At 45.6% G+C, this 19811-nt stretch overlaps 1 protein-coding gene across 2 annotated transcripts in view; it reads right to left on the bottom strand.

Moving 5' to 3' along the window:
• SH3BP5 (SH3 domain binding protein 5) overlaps nt 1-19447 on the bottom strand; it is a 49105-nt gene extending 29658 nt beyond the window's left edge. Inside the window, exons 1-3 of one of the 2 annotated variants that reach the window (XM_065665476.1) lie at nt 19263-19447; nt 17154-17216; nt 6944-7072 (exon numbers count right to left, since the gene is read on the bottom strand). In XM_065665476.1, the coding sequence (XP_065521548.1) occupies nt 6944-7072; nt 17154-17216; nt 19263-19343 (273 nt within the window). In that variant the 5' untranslated portion in view covers nt 19344-19447. The remainder of the gene's footprint in view (nt 1-6943; nt 7073-17153; nt 17217-19262) is intronic. The other variant, XM_065665477.1, reaches the window with a different exon arrangement.
• Between the last annotated feature and the right edge of the window lie 364 nt (nt 19448-19811).

Here is a 19811-nt window from a genome sequence, read left to right as displayed (position 1 = left end):
TTTGTACAGCTCAGACATTTAATCTCTACCATTTCTTTACAGCACTGGGATTCCTGATTACTCACACAGCAAATTCCATGTCTCCTTTCCCTTTGGAGCACCCCAGCCACCTCTTCCCAAGCAAATCTTGTGCTGCCTCCCTCCCTCTGTGCCTGGCCTGCCCTAGCGCTGAGGCCATCATGTCAGCCTCCATCACACAGATGAGTTTGTCATCCACTAACAGGTGAATTCCAGCTCAGGAAGGAGCTGTTTCCCTAACGCCGAGCGGCCTCCCAACCCCACCAGCTTTAGAAATCCAAACCCAAATGGCAGCCGTCTCTGCATGGTTGAGTTACACACCTGAGGAGCAGGTCACTTCTCACACTGGTCACCCCACCTTCCTAAAGCGGCCATCATTACCTTCGCTATCCTCCACTATTGTGAGGCTCCCCGAGAGCCATCAGGGCAGCACAATACAGCATCAGCTAAAAGGGCAAATTATCAGCATAGGTAGACCACAAATAACCTAAACGGCCAGCCTAGACTGGTTACTACAAACGGCTGGAGGAACAACATCCATATAAAATCGTTTCTGCTGGCTCCCCCACCAGAAACATGGGTGGAAATACTCTTAGGAGCCTATGACAGCCACTGATCCCACACTGAGTGAAGTTGTTCTTGTTTGGTAAAAGGGGCACTTTCGCACACATCGGTGTCTAAGGCTTTCTCCCCAGGCAAGATGAACAAACTGTAAGAAAGAGCACAATTCACAGCCCGTTAAATGGCACTGGTAGTGCAGCACCAAACCATGGCCACAGAAAGCAGTCGAGTGCTCTGGGTGCTCGCTTGCTTTCTCCTGAAGTGGCTGGAAGGATTTGTAGCGAGTTTGTCAAAGTCAAATTTTCAAGCTCCCGTTTCTTGCTTTCAAAACCTGAAGCCACCAGATAGTTTTTTGGTTCCTAAACAGTTCCCCAGAAGCACTCCTTCAGGAAAGGTCAGTTGTTGCTCCACTGCAACTGTGATAATAATCTGACTTTTCACTAGCTCCATAGCAAGCTGCCAAACGGGAATGCAGGTCTGTCACAGTTCTGCTGACATTTAGTTTTTGCTTCTCAAGTTTCCTCTCCCTCCACCAAAAAGCCAAGATAAACTCACCAAATGACACAAATCGGTCTTAACTCCTTGTTCACACGAGCATCAGGACTTGAGCTCACAAAAGCAGGATCAAAAAGAAGATTCCTTCTGACATGTCTACTTCCAGTATACCGATGGGTAACACATCTAATGCCTGGGAACCAGAAGGGAAGACCTGGATATCCATGTTGGATCTGGACCCAGAAGCTATCACTCACACTCCATGCTGTCCTCCTGGCCACGGCAGAGCCAGCTGGTGCTGCAATCCCATTAGCTCTCACTCACTGACCAGATTTGGATGGGAAACTTGGATGCTGCAGGAAGTGACACCGGCAAGACCAGTTTCCAAATCCTAATTCGTTTTTAAGGGTGATTGGCAGTTTTGAAGCTCCAAGTTCTATGGACTTAAAAAGCTTTTGTCTAAGAAAGTCATCATCTGTAACTTTCCAGGCTCGCCACGCTACTTTCACACATCTCAAGCTGGACACTTCGAAATGGAGATGCAATGGCCACCTTGGAAAGCTTCATTCATTTATAGGCATGGCAGTCCTGAATACTGCAAAGAATAGTATCGCTCTCGTCTGCTGAGGAAGACTTTTCCAACTAGGTAAGTGTGCTCTTATCTGCTTATACCCCTCCCACCTTCACCATCAAGGGGCTCAGTTTCACCTCATTTCCTGTTCTGCAGGATTACAGCAGCTCCTTTTCATCCTGGTTCACTCGGATATAAGATTCATTGAACCACGGTGCAGGATTCACCGACAACTATCAAATGGCCAAACAACCCAAGATTCATTGCCTAAACTTCCTCTGCGTTTAAGGAGGAGGGATGTATGTCAGAAGGTTTTTCACACACACCTACCTCTCACCACTGATTATAGTCAGAAGAGAAGCTGCGTGTGGAACTCGCAGCAGCTTCCAGTGTCTGAAGGGGGCTACAAGGATGCTGGAGAGGGACTCTTCATCAGGGACTGTAGCAATAGGACAAGGGGTGATGGGTTCCAACTGAAACAGGGGAAGTTCAGGTTAGATATAAGGAAGAAGTTCTTTACTGTGAGGGTGGCGAGGTGCTGACACAGGGTGCCCAGAGAAGCTGTGGCTGCCCCATCCCTGGCAGTGTTCAAAGCCAGGCTGGACAGAGCCTTGGGCAACATTGTCTAATGTGAGATGTTCCTGCCCATGGCAGGGGTTTGGAACAGGATGATCTTAAGGTCCTTTCTAACCTAAACCAGTCTATGATTCTATGCACACCCTTCAACACTTGCTACAGATGGGTCCCTCAGTGAGAGATACATATAGATGTGACCTAGCACAGATCTTTCATCTATTTTTGCCTGAAGCAAGTTTTCTGACACTCTTTCTTAAAAGCTAAATGAGGTGAGGGGAATATCACACAGCAAAACCATGTCCCTCCCAAATAAGCTCAGTACTAAAGCTGAGTAAAGCACCTGCACCTACTTCCAGCCTGAGCCAGTTCTGGGGACTAAAGCATAACTCCTCATCCTCTAAAAAGCCCTGCTCATTAAAAGGAGCTAAAGCTTAGTTAAAACCAACACTCCCAACACGGGTGAGGGTCACTATTAACGCATGGATTGTTTTACTTGTAGGGGTGAACGGGAACGCATTTCTATCAAACTAATTTTTTCCAACAGAAACAAAGCAGAAAGACAAATCCTCCTCTTCACTTTGTCCCTGGGTTCACAAGCAATGACATACACACAACAACGTCCTAATGGCACCCCTCACCCAATGACCCCGAAGTGCTTTTACTTCCCTCCATGAACTTGGCTTCACAGCAGCCTGACAGCTCCATTTTACACAGGAACCGAGCGATTATGTGGTTTATCTCTGCCGTGCAGCAGCACAAAATCAGCTCCTACAAACTATCACCCGCTCAGACACTATTACACGGGCACTGTCCGCCCCAGCCCTGCAGAAGTCAACAGTGGCTTTAAGACACTCCTTAACTCAGAGGCTCAAGACCTACGCTGTTGTTCACATTATTAGTGTTTCCTGGTAACGTCACCCTTCTCCTCTATTACCTTAGGGTGAGAAAAGTCTCTTTCTTCACCTAGCCATCCAGGGAAACAGATTACTAGCAAATAATCCCCTAACACCACCCCTCCAACCCCCCCCCCCACCATAGGAAAACCCCACTACAATAACAATAATTAAAAAAACCCATCAACCTAACAAATAGATATGGGACAATCGATCTTCCCAACACCTGTAAACACCTGGACCGCCTCCTGGATTAAAGGAATTTCATATTGTTGCAACATACTCACTGCTTGTGTGCGTACACAAAACTCTGCTATACGCCAAGGTTCTTCCATTGACCACACGCATTATGGCATAAGTTCAAGAACAACATGAAAAGACAGTCTGCCAAATGCAAAAAGGTTCTTGCAGCAGAAATACATTCAAGTTTGATTAAATAACAAATTTGGCTTAAAAAGCTCCAAAACAATAAGGTGGGCACCACAAAGCCCACTGCTACACCGTATGAAGAATCACAACGGAGTTGTCTTGGCAGAATTTGCATGAAATCTACGGGGGAAGAATATTAGCCACTTCAGCCTCAGCAGAAGCCAAATGCTGCTGCTTTGGTACCAAGAGGCAGCATCCTCATTCCCCACGCCACCACTTTACAGGGCAAAGCACTCAAATCCTGACCCTAAGGGTCCATTGTTCTGTTAAAGCAAAGTTTCACCTCGAGGAAGGCCAAGCTGAAGCTCTCTTAGCATATGTTAAACTAACAAGATGCTACAGGACTTACACATGGGAGACTAAATTTGTTTTGAATTCACCATCATCTGCTGACACAGTTGCACACGATGCAGATACGAGTGAGTAGACAAAAGGGCTCAAGGTCCTAAAGCTTCTCCAGGGAGCTACTTGACTTGGAGGCCTGTTTTTTGCTGAGCCCACATCGGTGCCCTCATGCCTTTGTAATGGGTTTTATCTCAGTAGATGAAACAAGTATTTCCAGAAGAGAATCATGCTGATGCCAGGTGAAAGCAAGCTCCTCAATGCAACTAAACACAGCTTGCATCAGGCAACTAACCCTACAACTGACATCTTAAACGCAAGGAACTCTGGAAGACTCCTGGATTTCTGCCAAACTAAATGTCATTAATTACATAGTTCTTTATTCCCAGAAAACTTAATTTATAGGTCATAATTTTACTTCCCTTTACTGAGAACAAAGCCAAAGTTCACACTTCCCTTTCTCATACAAGTACACAAGAACCTTGTGCCTGTGTTCTCAGAGACAGCCTAATGGCCCTAAAATAAGCATAAAGACAGGAGGAGGAAGTCAGTCTTCATAGGCTAGATGTTATTATAAGCTTGAACGGAAAAATATCAAGCTGTTCCCATATTTCCCTACAATTTTACAATTCAAAGGAAAAAGAAAGACGTGGACTGACACCTAAACATATTCATATTCTGGTACATTCCTCCAGCTTCATGGTTCCCTACCCACTCACACCTTCTCCCCACTTTAACACAGCAAACTTGCTCCCAGTTAAACACAATTCTTCTAGACTGAACTAAGACTAGAAACACTCTTTGGGCTGATGCTTTAGATGACTGGTACCCATCTTCCCGATCTCCTGCTTTCCAGATAGATTCACTGTCCTTCAATGGTGATATTCCTCTTGGCCCTCTTCTTTTCTATTTCATGATTTTATTAGACAAAGAGCCAAAGGGAAAGCAGAGGCAATCGTCCAGCTCTGCCTGCTGAGCAGATACAAAGAGGAAGCTTTGTTCTGTGACCGGCTCCATAACACAAAATGGGAAAAAGTGAAATGAAGGGGAATCCTGGCTTTGGAAAACAGAAAACATTACCAAGGAATTAACAGCAAATTGAACGTGCAGCAAATTAGCACATCTGGTATAAAAGCATATAAGCCTAGCTAATGACAGGACAGACTGCAAGAATACAGTACCCTCCAACAAGCTCAAGAGTGGAGTAGTTGATTCCACAGCTCTAATCCATAGATCTGCAGAGGTTTGGGTTTCTTAGTGTATTTGCAGTTTTGAACCAGCATGACCGAATGGATTTCAGAGATAACAAAGACAAAGCAATAAGAAAATCACGCTTTCAGGGCATAATCTGCTGCCCGCTTCAGGACAGAGGGCACAGCTCACTGCTCGTGGTGCTTGCTGTTACAAACCTCAAAGTCATCAGATTTGCATCCCGAGTATGCATTTCAAAAGCTACACCTGGAAAAGTCAGCAGTCCTATGCACACTGTGCATTACAGAGGCATTTATAGTGAAGGAAGCATCAGAGCATACTTAAGGCAGAGTTTTGGGGATCCTTTTAATTGCACTTACTAAGTAACACAATTGAAACAATTCCTTGATCTTTATTACTAACTTCCTCTTTTTCTCTAGCTCACTACTGGTTTATCTCTAGCACATACCATAGGCCCCAAGAGCAGGGACTGCTTTCAGAACAGCTACAGATGAGTAGTAGATACTGTTCTTTCTGGGCTTTGAAGCAGAGTTTACCTATTTGCCACACTGCTTTTAGTCTGAAGGATTAAGCCTAAACAACCCCTACACGTCATCCCCAGTGCCTGAGACAATGGCTCCAACACAATGGCATGCAATTTAAAGGATGGACATGGTCACATATTATCTTGCATGCCACATCCCACCAACCCAATTCCTGCTTCATCAGCTTTCAAAGTGATGAAGCTTGCGTTCATGCCTCCCTTTACTGTGCCTTGTTCTGAGGATGCATTCCCTCATGCTGCAAGTTTCCTTCTGCCTCCCGGCACACACCTACACTACTTTTCTCATCCCTCAACCTCATCCCTACCTACTCTTCCAAACAAAATCCTTCTGCGCTTTTCACGTGTTTCACACATGCTCCCCCCGTCTCTCACTCTCCCCTTGAACACAATCGCATCTCGGCTACCCACACACAAAGGCTGCCCCTCCACATCCTCCCAGCCGAGCACAGAAGCAGCAGCTCTAGGGCAGCTCTTCCACTGCTTCTGCCTCTCCCTGCCTTGAGAGAAAGTAGTACCCAGGAACAGCCTCCCCCTTGCCAAAAAGCCTCAGACACCTGCAACCCCCTTACAGACACCTAACAGAAGCGATGCTTAAACCACCACACACTCACCTCTCAGCTACTTTGTCCCTAAAGTGAGCAGCTGCCTGACATCTCACAAGCTCTCTTTGCTTTCCCTGCAGTAGATCCGACCCTTATTTCCACACCTCATCCTTCCCTGCCTCAGCCATACGGGCCTATGAACAATCAAGTACTTGAGAGAAAGGAGATAAGGTTCTGATGCCAGTACAGAAAGCAAAGCTCAGTTTCTGCCCAAACCAACACACTATAGAGCCCCAGTTAGCACACTCTTGCTTCAGCACAAACCCCTGCAGGCTTCCCCGAGTCTGCCCGACTCCTGCCTCTTTCCCAGCAGCTTCCTGTTGCAGCCATTTAGCTGTTGAACATTTTGCTTTAAGAATAAAAAGCATGAAATGTTAAGTATTTGAAAACACAGTGTACAAGTACTGATAGGAAAGATCAGGGCTCTGAAAGGCCATTGATAATGAGAACAGAACAGAACCAGTCTTCCGCTATTAAATCGTTTATGTCTGCTATAGCTGTTCCTGGACTGAAGAACGTGTGCAGCTGTGGCAGGGAAGAAACATTTCTGCCATCAGTTCTCACCACTGACATGCAACTCAAGACATAGACCAGCATCAGCCAAGTGCATACCCTTCAGGTGTTATTAATAGCAGGAAAGCAATGCAATCAGCATGTGCTCTCCGACTACCAGCACAAGCTTGTAACAGAAAGTTCTCACCTGCCTGGCCACCCTCCGAGCTTCCCAGTAAGGCTTAGAGTCTTCTACAGCTTTTCCAATCTTCTTTACCAGTTCATCCAGTTTTACTGTCGCTTCAACCAGCACGGAGCGGAACTTCTGGCGTGCGTCCTTCAACACGATGCAGAAGGGAAAGAGAGAACAAAGACTGATTAGAGCTTTAAATATTCTTTATACCTGTTTGTTGCCACCCTCAGGTTGCTCATTTAGATCCACACACAAGGCAACGCATTCAAAGTGGTTACTGGCATTTGGACTAAGCCAGAGTTCTTCAGTAGAGGTAGTAACAAGAACCCAGAGCCATATCGGAAAGCTGGCATCCTGGACGCCAAATCTTTGTCTTTCAGAGACTGTTTTCATATAAAGCCTGCAATACCCTGTGCTAGATGTCACTTCTGGCAGGGTTTTTACAGAGAAGAATAGATGCAGATTACTCCGTGAGGAAGCAAACAGCAGCACAACAAGTTCCAGTAAGGAGTTCAGTGACAAAGACATCTAGACAACACCAGAATGAGGCCAGCAGGCAGGCCAAATACCCACAACAGCTGGAATTAGCATCTCCTAAACCTTAGCATGCAACACCCCCCATATTGTTCCCCCCAGAGACACCACTTCACAATGTGAACAAAGACGGACAGGATCTGCCTCCTGCAGGAAGAAATGGAGGCTTCCCACATGGTATATTTTCAAATCAGCTCCTCTTCCCTTTTATAGACACACTTTGATAGCAGCAAAAAGCTTTCAGGTCCTTGCGGCACGACTTCTTGCCATAAAAGCCCATCTTTTCAGCTATGGCTTGTACGAATGGGTAAGGACACCTACATCCCATTTATTATCGACTACATTTACAAAAATGTAAATTCCAGCTACTTCCAAACTGGACAAATTGCCCTCATCACATGATTAGCCAAAGCAATGAAAGTATTTTCTCTGCTCCACTGAAATTTCCACACTTTTAAGCAGAGCGATTCTGATTTCGATCTCAGCATCCAACACAGGCTCTAAATCAATGGAATTATTGCAGAGAGATGCAAATTCAGGCTGGGAGCTGGCCCGGGATTTAAGACGATGAAGAGGAAGGGCCATGTGAGCTCTTGACAAACCTTGTAATTCTAATTAGAGAGCAGCATTTATGCAGACTGCCGGAGTGGCACGGTGATTATCAGGAAGCAGCTGGCTTGAAGGAGCCCTCTAATTCAGGAGGGCTTCCACATTACTGGTGAGGATTTCTAGAATGCACAACTCTTTATTCCCTGGAAGAATTAAAACACACAGGAACCTACCACTATGCATTCAAAAGCGGAAAAACCCTGCAATAATACATTGGTTTTTACAGAAAAAGCGACATGCTTCCGTAACCGCTTCTCTGCTTCCTTTATCATAGAATGGTAGCTGCTCTGAGGTCTCCACGCAGCTTCTCTTCTCCAGGCTGAACAGCCCCAATGTTCTCAGCCTGTCTCCATACAAGAGGTGCTGCAGCCCCTGAGCATCCTCGTGGCCTCCTCTGGACTTGCTCCAACGGCTCCATGTCCTCCTTATGCTGAGGACACCAGAGCTGCACACAGTGCTCCAAGTGGGGTCTCAGGAGAGCAGAGGGGCAGGATCCCCTCCCTTGACCTGCTGCTCACGCTGCTTTTGATGCAGCCCAGAACATGGGAGGGTTCTAGGCTCAAGTGCACATTGAAGCCGGCTCATGTTCAGTTTCTCATCAATCAGCAGCCCCAAGTCCTTCTCCACAGGGCTGCTCTGAATCTCTTCTCTGCCCCATCTGTAGCTGTGCCTGGGATTGCTCCGACCCAGGCGTAGGACCTTGCACTTGGCTTGGTTGAACTCCATGAGGATGGCATTTGGCCACCTCTCAAGCGTGTCAAGGTCCCCCTGGATCCTATCCCTTCCCTCCAGTGTATCAACCGAACCACATAGCTTGGTGTTATCTAAAACCTTAGCCACCATTGGTAACATTTTAGTCCAATGCGAATAGTTTAGATTCTTCAGGCATCTCACTTTGTTCCAAGGAAGTATTGAAATGGGTAAACAAGGTCAAAAATGGAGGATTAAATGCACATTAATTTATTATTTTATTGACTCCCACCCAGTCAATAATCTCATTTCTCTTCGTGAAAGCCTGAAATCTATCATTAAAACAATGGGTATTGAGTCAATGAAGAATTTGCATACTTCCAATTAAAACACTGGATGATGATACATGGTTCGCTGTTCAACACGAGTTTCACAAGCAGTGGAAATCAGACTGCAAACACGATGACTGGATTGCAAGAAAAACGTTAAATATTGACGCATATTCAACAAAAATCATTCTGCCTACAAGTACAGGAACAAAATGAAAAACTTATTTCTAAGCGAGTGAGCCTGAAGGTCTGGTTTTCACCTTCTCTGTGAAAGGTGCATATTAGGATCCTAACTGTGGATAGCAAACAGTTCAAGAAAACTAGACATGTATAGACATTAAGCAAAAAGTCCTATGCAGTGATTCATCATACAAATCAGTTCACACGTTTAGATAAGCACTTGGAACAAAGACACCATCCCTACCAAATCCATGCATAGAGACCTACCCCGTATTTATTCATTTAATAATTACATACGCTCCTATCTATTAGGATAAAGAGGCCTGGTCTCCACCTGGATTTAGAAAACTAAAATAGAAAAAACCAAACCAAAAGCCAAGGACAGAGCTGTGAAGCCAGCAGCAGGTTCTGTACTTATGAATCCTCCACCAAACCAGATGCAGCACGCACAGATTGCTGAAGTGTAACTAAACCCGTACCTGGCACCTACGGCACAGGTCTTTCAAACGGTTAAGCAGACATTTGTCCATGAGTACAGCCACACTTCAGTAGGCAGTTAAACAGAATAGGGAGTTTCAGCTGAAGAATATGTTGGTGTCAACTTCCAGTTTATCATTTACCCCACAAGAGGCCCACTTCCTATTTCGAGGCTTTATTTCGGTCTGATCATCTTCACTTTTTCCAGTGAAGAACAATAACGAAAACTGACAGCCCCAGAACTTTATACCTGTGTCATCCATCGCATGACTTGTTTCAAATGCCATTTATCCTCAGGTTCCTGACTGTCAGGAACACAAGCCTGCAGGCACTGCCACCCTCCGCATGAGAGAACAAGCATATGTTCATACTCTGTTGTGATCGATCTCCTTACCAGACGTTTCCAGCCACCCCCTTTGGACACAGCAAGAAGATGCTGGGGTCTCCTGAGAAGGCAAAACGCCAAACCCATCCCCTCTCCTGCACTACATGCATCACTTTTACTCTCCACTAGCCCCAACTACACTACGAAAGCAAACAATCCCTTGTTGTATATCTACACTGTGCACATCCTGCAACAACCCAGTGCATTCATAGAATAGTTTGGGTTGGAAAGGACCTTAAGATCATCCAGTTCCAACCCCCCTGCCATGGGTAGGGACACCTCACACTAAACCATCCCACACAAGGCTTCATCCAACCTGGCCTTGAACACTGCCAGGGATGGAGCACTCACAACCTCCATGGGCAACCCATTCCAGTGCCTCACCACCCTAACAGGAAAGAATTTCCTCCTTAGATCCAATCTAAACTTCCCCTGTTTCAGTTTGAACCCGTTACCCCTTGCCCTGTCACTACAGTCCCTGATGAAGAGTCCCTCCCCAGCATCCCTATAGGCCCCCTTCAGGTACTGGAAGGCTGCTATGAGATCTCCACGCAACTTCTCCAGCCTGAACAGCCCCAGCTTCCTCAGCCTGTCTGCATACAGGAGGTGAAACACTACTCAGCCTCTTCAATCCAAACTGATTCAGCTCTCATGGTCTCTGACACAGCTCCTATCTGGGAGCTATGGCAAGATCTGCCATGAGCCGGGGCACAGCTCCCTCCTGCAAACACGCAGCCGCACTGCGCCGGCTCCGTGTCAGCCCTCCCTTGTGCTGGCAAAGCATCCGTAAAAGTCATCACCCCTGGGACAGTGCAAACTTCCCCTGGCAGGTGCCCCCAGAGAAGTTTAAATGAGAAACAGCGATGCAGCAGCTATTTTTACTCTTCACGTGAGAACAGGGTGGTCAGAAGCACCAAGGGAATGAGGTTGCTTTACAAGCAAGGCAAGCCCAGGAGCACTGGGCTTGGTGCACTTGCTGCTTACACGACATGAAATGCTCATGTGTTTCATGGGAAGGATGGGCCTGTGGTCAAAGCAATAACCTGGGAATCAGTTTAATTCCCTGCCCTATGTCCAGCTTCCTGTTTTATGGTCAGTGAGATGCTTCGACCCACATGTGAAGTGGTTCAAAACTATAAATCCTCTTAATGGCGTTTTCTGTAACTACACTCACGTCAAAAACTTAGAGGCTCAAAGAGCACAGCAGTTCAGTTCATCCACAATCCCCATCAGCAGGGAAGCCTTAACATCTGTGTTAGGGAGACAACCACACCAAGCAAGAGCTCTGCTCTCATCAGCTTTCTTCCTGGAAATCCTTAGCACCTTCCTCCCAAATGACAGATTTCATGAGCAGAGTCCTAAGGAGCATGCCAGGCTTCTACCCTGTACATGATTTTGCTGCAATAGTTCATCATTAAAAACGGACTTTGTTTTTAATGCAGGGCAGCAACCTGCTTTTGCACCAAAACAGGGACAACACTTAACAACAGGCCATCCATACTACACGATTTTGGAGATCCACCCTCCAGTGCGAGGAGAAACTAAAACACAACTTTACACTTGCACTGCACTGGAGAACAAAGCACGTTTTCCTTCCTCATGAGTGATGGGGATGAGGTGGTGCCAGACGCCAGACAAATAACTATTTCTGCCCAAACGCAGCTTGTATTTTCAAACAATTTTCTTTTTAAAATGAACTTCATACATCAACTGGGTAGGAAGCATCTTGGTGCCAAGCACATCTAAATTGCACCCACAAAGGCTGTCCTATGCTCCTTGTGACAGCTTGGTGTGCAGAACCTCCAACAACCCATTAAACAAGCCTGGAAGGTGCATGGGAAATGACATTGCTGACTGAGAGATGGGCTTCATCCGTTTCCAAGAGGCAGGCAGTATCCATACCTGCCTTCCTCTGCTACAGAGACCTACCAGCAGCCAAAGCTCATTTTCCAACCTTTAACAGCATCTGTATCAACAACATCCAAGTGCAAAAGCAGGTAGGCTTCCCAGTTACGTACACACCAGATGCACATGGAAATCTACCACAGAGCATCAAACAGGTTAATGACATCTTTAACATCTAATTTGGTGCCTGGGCAGTTCAAGTAAACCAGACTGACAACCAAACCTCAAAAACAAAGTGCAGGGAATGGGTTAAGTAATATCTCAATTTTTGTGCATGCAGAAAAGTCTTTTTTTTCCACACAGCTACTAATTTGTCATGTAAGAACAATACAAACTGGTACCTAGAAGCTGCTCTAATGCAGACAGTTACAGACTCACTACCAACACACTGTTACTTCTAGGCCTTTTAGAAGAAAAGAGGGGAAAGCAGGCAGGGAAAGGTACTGGGTGCCCCTTCCAAAGGGAGATTTCTCTGCCTAACCCTTCCTCCCTCTCTCAGGCTGGAAACACGTTTCTAGTTCAGGAATATGAATCAAGCAAAGCCCTTTGACTCACTTCCAGCGCCATAGCAGAGGAAGCAGCCTTGCCTCACTCATCCATGCACAAAGCAGAAGGCAAAACAAGAGGCAAACCACATGCAGGAAGCATTTCCTATGGGAACAAGTCGATTATAAAAAGACATGGAAAGAATTGGCCTGCTAGTGCTGGACGAATCCATCATGCATGTGTAGTGCACTCCCAAACCCAGCAGAAATACCAGCTAGCGAGCTGTTTCTCCCTTATCTGTGTGCTCTTCTATGGACACTGGAATATGCTGCACAGGGATACTGATAACAAGGCAGATGTTTCTGCAGAAAGAGGTTTCTGCAGGCCAAGCAGGCGTGATCAGAATGAGATTCCTGCCACTGAAAGGTCATTTTTCTAAAACTTGAAAGAGTAAGGATTGCGTAAAAAAAGGCTTACTTCAAATTCTTGTGTGCGATGGGGTCAAAAGCTTGATCTTTACCCCAAAACCAAGAGAAGAGCACCTCTAAACAAAACAGACCTCACCTTCCGAGGAGCAAGGCTCACAAGTGGAAAAGCACCACAGTTGATACACCCCTGTCCTTTGACTCTATCCAACACCAGCCCAGGGTGACCTTTACAATAAACCCAGGAGCAAAAGTAACATAAGGTCCTGCTGATCAGGACTAGAGGATGTAGACAAGCATACAAGAAGGATCCTAACCAGGCCCTGTTTACAACAAGCACGTCTGAAAGCAGCACTGTTCAGCTCCGGTTTTCATGTGCAGCCATCTCCCCTTAACATTGGCAAGCTCGCAGCTCCAGCAACACAACTCTCTAACAAGAACCACATTTGGATAGCTGGGATTCCAGTAGTAATTTTAATGGTATGTGCTGCATTTCCCCTCCCTGAAATGCTGCCAGAGAGTCCCCGAGTGAATCTGTTACATCTGAATTGTACATTCACAAGCCAAAGACACGTATGAGTTAGCTGGGCAGGCGAGTCATGCACGTTTGTTAAACACATTTGCAGCTCCTGATGTGAGTTCAGATGGAGATGCACTTCCAATAAACAGGAAAAAAGCTCGAACAGCAAAGCACCACTCTAACTTGCATTTGGCCAAAACATGCTTGTGTCTCCCCTGCAAGATGCTTCCCCCACCCTCTCACAGACACTTCAAACATAACCAGGGACATTAGCGAAGCCAAGTGTTAAATCCCTCAGAGGACCCTTATCATCCTCTGGCTGTGTCAGTAATGCTCAGTGTTGCAATCAGTATGAGCAGCATTATGGATTTTAAATCAAGTCTAATCAAAGATTCATTAACAGGCAATACATTAACGCAACGTACAACTACCAGCCACTCGGTGCCCTTTAGTAGCTCACAGGCTGTGAGCATCAGAAGGTCAGGGTATTTCTCCAGGGTTTAATAGGTCAAAAGAACAGCAAATGAGTAATTATATCAAGTAAAAGAATAGATGTAGCCAACTTCAACATACATGTTCAAGTCATGCCATGCTTGTAAATCCACCCCTCTCACATGTGGTTTGGGTGCAGAGCTTATATTAAAAGATAACGAATGGCAGGCTGATCAGTTTAAAACTGAATTCCCCATTTTACCACCTCTGTGAGCAGCAAATACCAACACATTCTACACTGATCAAACACAGACACGTCTGTGGCTACACCAAGAGAGGGTAGTCTCAAAAGCCTAGAAGCCTTTTGTGATATCAGCCCCGTAACATTTCCATCGGGTAAAGCAGAGTTTTTACTCCCATTTTGCAGATGTAGACCTGAGGCTAAAAGCACTTAACACGTACAGCCTTTTTTCCCCAGTTAGTGGAACTGGAGACAGTCAGCAGTCCCAGTTAAGAGTGACCCGTGCAAAGCTACAGGAAGTCCAGAACAGACTCGCTGTACTTAGACGCCACAAGGTTACTCTTCCTCCTTATCAGGGAGTACATCAAGTCAGAGGAACATGGGTGTCTTTTTCTGAACTTCCTTCAAAGAAATATTCCTTCTGCTCAAATGATCCCATTGCTTTTCCACTTATTCTAGGGAAAAAGATCAACAGTGGGAACGCATGGACCACAAAATAATGCTACCGGAAGCTATCAATCAGCATCTTGTGCCATAAATAGTCTAATGATACCATATATGTTCCCATTAAAGTCATCTATGATCAGATATTGAAGAGATGAAGAAAATAGTAATAGAATACTAGGATTAATAGAACTCCATTGTCAGATTCAAAAACTCCCACCAACCCAAAACCAAAGCAACGCATCTTTCTTTTAATGAAGTATCTTACAATAGCAGCACCACCATAAACCAGGAAGGGGTAGCAAGAGGGACCTAAAGCAGCTAATAACAGCCAAAAGAGCAAACCTTCAAAGGCAAACTCAGCACTACTCTCACAGAAGCCCACATCTTCAACAGCATTCAAGGATTTTGGAAGACTTTGAAGCAGAATGATCCCACTTCTAAACCCCCCTTGCAAACTCTGGATTTATCTTAAAAGGCTGCTTGGCAAAGATTTCTCTCCTCATCCAGAGTAAGAATGCAGGGAGTGTCTTTTAACCACAAGTGCTGTGTTGCTTTGGGCTTTTTACATGTATTTCCTCTATGAAGGTCTTAAGTCCATTTAAAATGCATTTATCAGCAGGTGTATGAATTACACCTTGCTTACATCATCCAACTGCATTTGTCCTTCAAATTTAAGCAGATCAAAAGTAATGAAAATCTTTCTGGATCAGAAATCATGCAGCTGCATGATACCACAAACTGGCTTCAACCCAGTCAGATCTTCAGATGAAAAGCAAAGAGGAAACTTTCATGAAAGCACACTGCCAATGGCATTGCAACTTAGTTCCATCAAAGACTCTTTACAGTAAGTACTACAGACAGATCTGCCGTAAACATTTAATGACAGAGAGGTAGAAAGCATCACATAATCATTCTCTGCACTATCTGACACCTACTATTTCTTAGACTAAGTAAAGTAAGCAATGATGTAAGATTGAGTTAATGTGGAAACACCACTCTTTCATTTATAGTGATATATCCAGGAGCCTTTTGGCCTTTAGAGCTCCAGGTTCTACAAACACTTGAACACATGAATAATTTTAATCAAGCAGTAAAATCCCATCTTAAATCCCATCATTGGGACTTCCTTCATGAGTATGCATTTGCATTATCGTTACTACTATTCTATCTGCTTCATAATGTCTGTCCTCAGCGCAAGGTTATGACAAGATTAATGAAACCCAGGCAGCTACCTATAGCACCATCTTTCAGTTTCAGTACCTCAGCATGAAATAAGGAGACTGAAAAGACACACATAATTTTTTCCAATAGATGGATATAAGGAGTCCTGAAGCCCATTTCATTGGTACTGCTGCAGACTAGCACACTGGTTTCTAAGGCTCACTCATAAAATTTAGACCAAGCTGGTGATGCTGCTCAGTTCTCACAGTTGAAATATAGTTTAATTTTGCATAACAAATAGTCCTGCATTCCCCAAAGTTTCACGATCATTTCCACAAATCAATTCACGATCTACATGCCACAAAGCACAGAACACGCAAACAAGTAGGGAGAAGAAAACAGCCACATGACAAGGCTGCTTTGTTTCCCAAAGAGTTCATAACCCTACATTCTGTTTGATGCGCACAATGGATACTCCAGTATTTTATAACACTACCAGGAACCATCCCAGGCTCCAGGCTTTCCTCTCATGAAAACACACATACAAAGAGGGACAAGAAAAATCAACAGGAACGTTGACATTTTGAAGATGCAGACAGAAATCTAGAGATGTACTTTTAGAGTATGTTCATCACCGCAATTTCAGCATGTTTTGATGCAATATTCCAAAACAGTGTAACGCTATCAACATTATTTAGGATGTGAAGTAGCATTTTATGCCAGTTTTCCTTTATCAGTGTATTCATCTTATGCTCCTACTGGTTTTTCTCTATTTTTCTGTAGTTAATGAAAGAAAATCTAGACGTGCAAGTAGGACAGCCTGTTTTGCTTTGCTATTAGATCAGTAATGCTGAGCCTTCCGGAACAACTACCAAGTACCTGAAGCTCAGATCTGAGGCTTCAGAAACAATTCCTTCAGAACTTCCTATTGGATGTTTAAGTGTCCAAGAAAACCTCTTTTTCCAACTACAAAATATTTTCCTTCAACTTTCCTTACTCAGAAAGTAAGGACAACAAAGGCAAAACTATAGGCGCCAAGGAGGAGATCCTGGCGGGTGACCGTATGGCAGAGACCTCTTCACCAAACAGACTCTCACTGCCTGTAATCCCAAGAACACAAACTCAAACCAGTGACTTGTATAAACAGAACTTGTCCAACTTTAGTTTCAAAACCTAAAAATAGGGTTTGGCAGTGGGTGGGGGGGTGTTCTCCACATTGACTTCTTCCCTTTCTGTTCCAGCTGCTAGCTCAAGTCACACCTTTAGGAAAATCATCACTAGGCTCTTGCTGCCAAATTACCGTCCAGGATGGCACAAGCCAGGAAGGAACCTACTCAAAAGTACTGCTCTGCTGCTCACAAAATCCAACACGCACACAGGAAAAGGCAAGGATGAATTCCGTACCTCCAGCTCCGTCTCTCTGCGATTGATGTCATCTGTAGATTGATTCAGCTTTTCCAGCTCTCCCTAGAAAGAATGAAAAGTCAAACATGTTGGAAGAAATCAGAGCGGCGAAAGCGGCTGAGAAGGCTCATTCAGCATCCCCACTGAATACTCCAAAGGGCTGTGGCTTAACAGATTCAGTGAAAAGAGGAAACCTTGCAACATTTACTATAACTTTGCCACTGCTCTCCTGCTCACCATTGGTTTGCTACTTACAAGCTAAATAATCAGAGAAGCTCCATGGTTTTGTTTTCAGGCACTACATTTCCTGTTCTGGCTTATGCCTTGCTATTTAAAACAAACAAAAAGGACCCTAAGTTCTGTCTTGTTCATCAATATGGTCAGTATCTGCTAGTTTCCAATGAGATATACCCCCCCTCAAAGGATTAGCATAAAGTTACTACTATCACAGAAGATGCACAGTGAAATCACAGTATTGATAAGAAACCCGTCTTGCAGCACAAGAGGCATCTCACTCTGGATTTTGGCAAACCGTTTCATAACACAACCAGTCAATGGGACATATCATGATGTTTACTTTGCCTCCATGCCAAGGTTTTGATCTCTTAACAGCAAAACCAAAGTTGTTAAATCCCTTGAACAAATATTTACTAGAGGTGGTGTTGGCATGAATGGAGTTACTGTAAAAACAAAGCTCATTCTTAATGGCTTTCTTACCACAAAAAACAACCTTAAGGAGCAGGCTCCAATGGGCTTCTTTATCTGAGCAACATTACTCTATGGCAGATCCCACAATTTCAATAGGAGCCTTCTCTAACAGGAGCCTTCTCTAACCGAAACGGTGTTTTGTTGTCAACCGGTGTAACAGAATCCACCCTGAATCACCCGGCAGTATAACCCGAACACTGCGCACAGATTGTCACCCCAGCACTTTCCCCACGAGAGGACAAGAAGGACTGCTCACACTGGGACAGGAATTAACTCTCATCCCCACAGGCCAGATTTCACTTCCAGCTCCTAGGATTTGGAAGATAACATCTTCGCGTTTGTCCTCCGAAACAGACACTCATACAGAAATTACCTCATTCCCTTTGCTATAAGAATGCCACAGCTCTCACGGAGGCACAGGCAGCAACCTGCTTTCCCCACCAAACAGAACACTCAACAAAAACACTGTTTCACCACCCATGTGCGAATCAGGTACCTGGAAGCATGTTGCAAGCTGAAAAACCTAAGGCCAAAAATAGATCAATAGGCACTAATGGAGCTCGGCTTCTCAAAGCCAGGCCAGTAACAGGCTGGCTTTTGGCTGAGGGCCTTGCTCTGTGTAACCATGCCCTGTTAATTTTGCAATTGCTCTGCTTGGCCCTGGAGAAGAAATGCTCACGACGGAGAAAAGGACGACAATTACAGCAAGGAGGGCCCTATGCCAAGAATCCATCCTCTCAGCGATGTACACACGGGTTTATATTCTCTCGTGACAAATGGTCCCAGCAATCCCGGAGGCAAAGGCCATAGATCTGCAGAGACCTAAAAATACGTTTCGTTTCGGGGACCGCGGTGGGCTGAAGTTTGCACCAGGCGATTGGGCAAGACGTGATTTGGGGAAGAAAAGCTTTGTTTAGCAACCACGCCAGAATAAAAACCATTTCAGAAGGCGTTCGGGGAGAAGAAAAAGCCGTTTTCCAACAGATTTTTTTTTTAACAAAAAAAAAATAATAATAATTAAAAAATTAAACATAAAACGCCACCCAAGCCTTTGGGTACCTCCCTTTACAAACCCCTGAGCATCGGCCCCGCTTCACGAGCAAGGTCATGCTGTCACGATCAGAAATGGAAGAGGAGGGGGATTTCAGCAGGGGAAGGAGGAAGGACGCTCAAGCGCGGAGCCCGGCGCAGGGCCGCGGGGTAACAAAGGGTTGGGGAACCCCGGGGCCGCTTCCCCCCCGCATCCGGCGGGCATCCAGACACTCTGCTCTGGCACGGGCATACATACGTGTGTATATACGGACGTGTATATGTATAGCTATAATAAAAGGTAACCATTACAATTATTACCGACATTGCCCACGGACTACACTAACAGCTTAACCCCGCGGGAGCCCTCACCTGGATGCGGGGGTCCACCTCCTCTTCCTCGGGGCGCGGGCCTTCCTCGGCGGCGCGACCGCGCCTGCCCCCCGACTCCATGGCGGCTGCTGCTGCTGCTGCTACCGGTACGTCCCGATCCACCGCTGCCGGCTCCGGCTCCGCGGCCGCCCCGACCCAGCCCCGCCTCCAAAGGGGTGGGGGGGAACCCGTCCTTCTTCCCCTCCCTCCTTCCCCCCAGCATCCCCCGCCTCTCTCTGCATTCGCACCGCAAGGAGGAAATGAGCGCAGGCTTGCGGAGTTTCCTCCGGTGTTCCAGCCTCCTTTCCGTCCCTACCGTTCTCTCCAGCGCCCCGGTTTTTGTGTGGTCAATGCTTGTGCTTCGCTAGGCTCGGTACTGGCTCCAAGTGCGCGCATGAAACCGAAATGAGTAGGCTCAGGTGTGGGGAAACGCCTGCGCTACCTTGGGTGGCTTTCTGTTGGTTAATTCATTGATAACAATCATCTTCCCTCCTCCTTTCATCTGTTGCAGGTTGTGCTGGGGGCTGGTATGTTATGGAGAAGAAAAGG

The sequence above is a fragment of the Lathamus discolor genome, chromosome 2 (assembly GCF_037157495.1).
Source record: "Lathamus discolor isolate bLatDis1 chromosome 2, bLatDis1.hap1, whole genome shotgun sequence".
NCBI classification, from domain to species: domain Eukaryota; kingdom Metazoa; phylum Chordata; class Aves; order Psittaciformes; family Psittacidae; genus Lathamus; species Lathamus discolor.
Note: the sequence above shows the minus strand (reverse complement) of the source record. Positions and strands in the feature narration are given on the sequence as shown.